Genomic DNA, 7,080 nt, shown 5'->3' on the forward strand with positions numbered 1-7,080 from the left:
AAATAAAAAGTTCTATTTTTGGCAAATGTAAAAGCCCTTTCACACAAAAAGTGAAAAGAATAAGCCTCAGGCTGAAGGAAATGTGAATATGTCTGTACAGTAGAGGGTTTGCTTAAACCTTTCAGTTGTGCATTCTGGGTTGCATGAAGAATAGTATGCAGGAGAAGAAAGTTCAACACTCTTCAGCAATAAAAAAAACAAACAAAAAAAAACAATATGTTTATATAAAGTAAATTTGGTTCATTAGTATGGTTGTATTGGATCATCAAAGGTCAGCAGCAAAGACACTGGTTAATAAAATGGGATTTTTTATTATTATGTTATTTAACATTTAATTATTGCAGGTTTGCATCATATTTTGAGTTTGCATTGCACTATTTTTATTCATTTTGAGGAACGCTGAATCTGTTTTTGAGTAAACACATGTTCATATTTAGTCTAGAACTACAGTAAGATCATGTTCACACACAACGCTCTGCACTTACTCCTGATTTCTGTCACCATGACAACACCAGAGCTTTCACTCAACACATGGAAACAAAGTAACTGGAGCTACTTATTTTGAAAAAGTAACTCAGATATTTACTTCTAAATTAAAAAGTAATGCGTTACTTTACTAGTTACTTAAGAAAAAATTAATCTGATTACGTAACTTGAGTTACTTGTAATGCGTTCCCCAACACTGCACACATCCGTCCATCCGTGTGCCCTGCTCACATACGAGAGTCTACCGGCCTCTGTCTGCTCGTCTTCTTCAGGAGGTCTGTAAGCTGCTGATCCACACGAGGCATCCGGAGGTGTACCAGCGGCTGGGAGTGGTTCCTCCGCGGGGGTTCCTGCTGCACGGCCCGCCCGGGTGTGGGAAGACACTGCTGGCTCAGGCTGTGGCTGGAGTGAGTGACTCTGACTCTGTGTGTGTGTGTGTGTGTGTTGTCACTAGGGCTTGTGAAGCACAGTTCTGTGATCAGCAGTAAATCTCCATCTGAAGGCCAGAGAAACTCCAAATACGTCTCGCAGAAGAAACCCAGGAAATCCCTATCGCTGCAGCTGAATACACAGAGGATTTAAAGCAGCACTATGTAACTTTTGGCGCTCTAGCGGTTAATAAACAGAACTGCACACATCCCGCGGAAGAACATTCCAACCGGAGCTACTTCTCTAAGTTTATGTCTCTGGCGATTCACGCAGGTATGTGTTACTCCGCAGCGGTGACGACCCGACCAGATTACAATAGTCCGAATATAAGTACTTATTATAAGTGTACCGTAGTGATTCGGAATAAGACAAAAACGTGGTTTGGAAGATTAATTCATGATGTACAAACATGTTATTACAGTAAAAACATGTTATTAAATGTGTATTTTCACGTGCTTTCAGATGGAGCAGCATTTACTACACAGAGCCATAGTTCATTGAGAAGCTACGCAAACAGCTGTCATTATCGCAGTGCAATTTCATAATATCGATGATATCGTCTGCAATTCTTTTGCGTAGCTTGTCAGTGAACTACAGCTCTGTGTAGTAAATGCTGCTCCATCTGAAAGCAACTGCTGGAGATTTACTACTGATCACAGAACCGGCTTTACTGACGAGATGCGCATGACTATCGTGCGTATGACTTAAGGTGCGTCCCAAATTGCGTACTTATGCACTATTCTATGACGTTTTGTAGTATAAATACGAGTAGTGCAATCACACTGAAAATTCCAAAAAGAAAAAGTGCACTTGAATTAAATACCCGGATGCTCTTAAATAACCGAACATACGAAGTGTGGAATGTTGGACACTTCATGCACTTCACTGTTGCAGCTTTAATTACGTAGTGAAGGGGGAGGGGCTACCAGACTCCGTTTATGAATGACAGAATAACCTTCTATAATTCATACACTACATGGTTGAGAACATAAGTACATAGTGTATAGTGCGTCATTTGGGACGCAGCTCTAGTTTTTACTGCTGTGTGTATCTGATGTGTGTGTGTGAGTGAGTGTGTGTGTGTGTGTGTGTGTAGGAGGTGGGTCTGCCCATGCTGAAGGTCTCGGCTCTGGAGCTGGTGTCAGGAGTCTCTGGGAAATCAGAGCAGAAGCTGCAGGAACTGTTTGAGCAAGCCATAGTAAGAGTCACACCCTGAACACTTCTTAGGGTTAAACAGTCGATTAAAGGTTCTTTGTGTGATTTCGCAGTGATCATAGACCCGGTTCTTCAGATGTAATGTGGCTGTCAGATCACACTGGATGTTCCAGTGCAAAAATGGAAAATGTTAGGGTTGACATCGATTTGGATATACTGTATATCAGATACAGTACATGTCAGCTGTTCTTAAGGAATACATCTCTCTCTGGTCTAAAGCTGTAAACTACATCGTGCCAGTTGATGCATTATTATAATATTACAGGTGAAAATTTACAACTGATTCCAAATGCTTAAATCAAATTTTTATATTTAGATATATTCATTAACAAGCTAAAACTGAGTTGTATACAAACATTTAAATTGTGCATATTTTTATATTTAAAGCTGCAGTCCGTAAGTTTTGCCTCTTTGTCGCCATCTCTGTGCGGAATTATCTTCCTTGCGTGGGTTGTACTCTGGCTCGGCTCCAGCGCGGATGAACCTAATGTTTTGAGGAGTATGTGTGGCAGTCAGTCACCGCACCGGTGGATATTTACTGTACTTCACAAGCCTACGTCTTGGAATATATGACCCAAATAAGAATTTTCACCGGATATTGTCATCTGAATGTGTGTGTGTGTGTGTATGAGTGTGTGAATGAGTGTGTGTGTGTGTGTGTGTAATTTAGAAGTTAATTTAAAAACTGCATTATGTGCAATTTACATGTTTGCATACAAATTTTTGTTTTTAGTTGAGTGTTGATTATTATTATATAAAAATAAACGGTAATTAAATTTAAGTGTGGGCTCTGTTGTGAATTGTAACCTAAAGTAATGTAAAAGGGCTCCCTATAGTTTAGAGCAGAAGCTGAGGTAGATTTGTATCCCTTAGAAAATTTTTAATTATAATTGAATTTATTTAGAGTAATTTGTTCAGTAAACTACTGTTTAACATATATATATGCTCAGTTTGTCCTCCTGCTGTACCGAAACCATACCATCAAACCCGAGGTACGTACCGAACCGTCATGATTGTGTACCGTTACTCCCCTTGGATATGGATCATTTTTATACACAATATTAGTTTAGATCCTTGTATTAATTTCTGCTTTCACATGTTCTCCAATGCAACAGTGACGAAGCAGGTCGTTTCTTTTGTGAGGCATCAGAGATATTGAAGCCCATGCTTTCCTATGCTGACATGCTGCGTTTTTCTCATGGTGATACTCCACTCTAATGAGATCAGTTTGTTTATAGACAAAAATGTTATGCATGGTATATTATAATGTAGCGAATCAGCTCATGGGGAAATATGAATAATTAATCATAACTAGTTATAATTAATTACTCCAGATGATGTTCTGGTTTGGTGTATTTTAGGGCTGGGTTTTGACACAAATTTCACGATTCGATTCGATTCGATATCGATTAACTACATTATTATAATATTGAGGGTTAAAATTAACTGATTTGTTAATTTCACTTAATGAAGTTTTTAAAATAATAAAGTTACAATTACATAATAATATTTCTACTTCAATTCGTTTTTTTTATATACAAATTTTAATGGTGGCTGTCATAAAAAATTTATGGATTTATTAAAACAGAAATTAAACATAAGAACAGTAAAAATTATAATGAATATGTTATATGGTGCATATATTTAGCTAAATACCCCTCTGTACAGTTTATTTTTCTATCTGACTAATGAGTTTATGGTCACAGAACATGTTTTTCTGAGGTAAATGTGACGGTACGTTTACAAGCCGTTATATTGACGTCTTTGCGCGGCTGAAACACTGATTGAGCGATTACATGAGACAGGATACGGATTGTAAAGTTGTACTCTTTCTTTTAACTTGCCTTCGGATGTTTAGTCATGTTTATTTTGTGCTGAAACTGGTATTAATGTGGAGGAGATGATCAGTTCACTGAGGCGCTACAGCGATCTGTCACACACAAAAGCGCCAAAACGGCATTTATTGTTTGAATACTGCAATACAATGGACAGAATTTGAAACCTGGGACTTTGCTTCATATTAAAAGCACCAAAGCACGATGCTTATTGCGATTTATTGGATGGGAAGTGTTCTTCAATGTTCCGTCCATTAACTGAAAACAGGCTAGACTAATCGATTCTTGGGATTTAAGAATCGATATCGTTCTGTAAAAATGAGAATCGATTAATATCGAGGAATCGATATTTTTTACCCAGCCCTAGTGTATTTGGACTCGTTTCATTGGCTGAAGGCTGAGTGTGTGTCTCGTTGGTCTGTGTGTTTCAGAAGAGCGGATCTGTCGGCGCTGGTGCGAGAGGCGTGTGTTAACGCTCTGAGAGTTCACCTGAGTTCAGGACCAGCACACACACACACAGGTAACACACACACACACACACACTTCACTGATGAATCGCCCACGCTCTGGGATCTGGTCTCAAACACTGCAGCAGACCCACACGTGATCTCTCTCGTTATAGAGCCAGTGAAGGACATCCGAGTGAGCCGCGTTCACTTTGAAGACGCCTTCAAGAAGGTGCGACCGTCTGTCTCCAGGAAGGTGAGTGACATGAAAGTCAAACCACATGTGAACCTGAAGATGCTGAAACCCCCTGCAAGGATGAATCTGTAGTCATATTCCCACTCATAATTTGAGATTTAGTCAAAATGATGACTGTAATCTGTGAATGGCTGGACTGTGCATTAGCTACAAAATCCACACTAAAACCAGCTGTTCGTGTTATAGTTACTGTGAATGGCAGCATTGTCATCACCTACTTTCTTTTATGAAGTGGCTCTTTACATTCATTATGAAGGAACTTTGAACAGAATGCATGAAATATCCTTGAACTCTTCTGCTGTGCTGCATTGTGCAAGAGTTCAGTGACATTTGCACCGTGGGACTTTCATACGTCATTGTCGCTGGTCAAAGTTTGTCCATCTTCAGCGTTGTGTGATTTTGTTTTATTGTTTTTCTTTTAATCATGGTTTCTTTTTTCTTCTTCTTTGCAGGACCAGTTAATGTATGAAAAACTGAAAGAGTGCCTTACAAGATGACAACTTTTTAGTTGAGCAACTTTGAGATATTTTGTACTAAAATAGTAAAACAAATAATACAATTATTGATAAACAATTATTTTCTCCTGATCATTTTGTGCATTTGTCCTGCAGTGAGATTTCAGCTCATGGAAGACCAACATTATTTTACATGATTTCATGAAATTATACATGCAATAAAGTGTATGTAAAAAAAAAAATGTTTATGTGTATGTATGTTTCACAGCGTTTTAACATGAAGATTACATGAAGATGATTGTTGCTTTAAAAATCCGCTAAAATGATCTTGACAGCTTATACAAAAAACTTGATTAAAATGAAAATTTATGTAAGTAGGTTTTGTAAAGTAGGCTGAACTTTAGTTTTATAGATTTTTGCCTGTTGTTTTTGGACAAGAAACTTATAGTGACAGAAACCCTTAATCAGATGTGTCCTGGACTGATCCATCATGAACTGAAGCATCAGCAATCCTCCAGAGTTTTGAGAGAGAGATTGTGTGTGTGTGTATGAGTGTGTGTATGTATGAGTGTGTGTATGAGTGTGTGTGTGTATGTGAGTGTGTGTGTGTGTAGGTGAGTGTGTGTGTGTGTGTATATATGAGTGTGTAGGTGTGTGTGTGAGTGTGTGTAGGTGAGTGTGTGTGTGTGTATATGAGTGTGTAGGTGTGTGTGTGTGTGTGTATGAGTGTATGTAGGTGAGTGTGTGTATATATGAGTGTGTGTGTATGAGTGTGTATATGAGTGTACAGGTATATATGGTTTATGAGGACACAAATGTGTATAATGACATGGGTACTACAACGTAAACATGGTTTATGAGGACACTTCCTGTGTCCCCATAAAACAAAAGGCTTAAAAAACATACAAAACGGTGTTTTATGAAATTCAAAAACTTGCAGCAGTTTCCTGTGAGGGGTAGGTTTAGGGGTAGGGTTGGTGTAGGACAATAGCACATACAGTTTGTACAGTATAAAAACCATTATGCCTATGGAGAGTCCCCGTAAACCACAAATACAAGTATGTGTGTGTAGGTGTGTGTGTGTGTGTGTATGTGTGTATATATGAGTGTGTGTAGGTGAGTGTGTGTGTATATATGAGTGTGAGTAGGTGTGTGTAGGAGTGTGTGTAGAGAGAGAAAATAAGCACTACTAGTCAAAGGTTTTGACATTTGACACTTTACTAAACACTTTTTTTTGATAGTTAAAAAAAAAAAACATCTAAAACCTGCTTAAAATAGTTTGTGTACAAATATAAATCATGTTTTTTCTTCCCAAAAGAACAAGTTGCCATCTGTCTAAACGTTTGACCAGTAGAGTACTGCAATCCCAATATTCAGGGTTAAAACATACAGAATATATATAAAATATTCATATATTTTAGATAGACACCAAGAACAATCATTAGACACCAGCTCAAATTTATTAAGGCTTTCCAGTTCATGTGATATAAAATGTATAAATGTATCAATACTTCACTGTTAGCCAAGGTTCGTCAATTCACTTGGTAAATTGATGAAATAATGAAGTAAAACAGAGGCTTAAACGGTCCTCTACTCCAAACCGCTGGACTTTGGCGTGTGTTAACGAGAGATTAGCGTTAATCGCTTCCAGTACTTCTAGATCCACTGCACTGAACCATACACTCATCTCTGACGCTGCAGATCTGCGGTTATTGTAAAAATTATACATAAGAACTAGTGCTGTCAAACCATTAATCGCATACAAAAAAGTTTTTGTTTACATCGTATATGTGTGTGTACGGTGTATATTTATTATTTATATATAAATACACACACATGCATGTATATATTTAAGAAAAATATGTTAAGTTTTGTATATTAAAATATATTTATATATGATATAATTTATATAAATATATACATGTAAATATTTTCAAAATATATGCTGTATGTGTGTC

The 7,080-nt window shown here is 37.5% G+C and overlaps 1 protein-coding gene across 1 annotated transcript in view; it reads left to right on the forward strand.

The window, feature by feature from the left end:
- The window catches only part of LOC107753732 (nuclear valosin-containing protein-like), a 3,969-nt gene extending 1,814 nt beyond the window's left edge, over positions 1-2,155 (forward strand). The window contains exons 3-4 of the mRNA XM_016569945.1: positions 759-893; positions 2,012-2,155. Coding sequence (XP_016425431.1) covers positions 759-893; positions 2,012-2,131 — 255 coding nt within the window. The 3' untranslated portion in view covers positions 2,132-2,155. The remainder of the gene's footprint in view (positions 1-758; positions 894-2,011) is intronic.
- Positions 2,156-7,080: the final 4,925 nt, after the last annotated feature.

The sequence above is a fragment of the Sinocyclocheilus rhinocerous genome, unplaced genomic scaffold, assembly GCF_001515625.1.
Source record: "Sinocyclocheilus rhinocerous isolate Xijiao unplaced genomic scaffold, SAMN03320098_v1.1 scaffold3824, whole genome shotgun sequence".
Lineage (NCBI taxonomy): Eukaryota > Metazoa > Chordata > Actinopteri > Cypriniformes > Cyprinidae > Sinocyclocheilus > Sinocyclocheilus rhinocerous.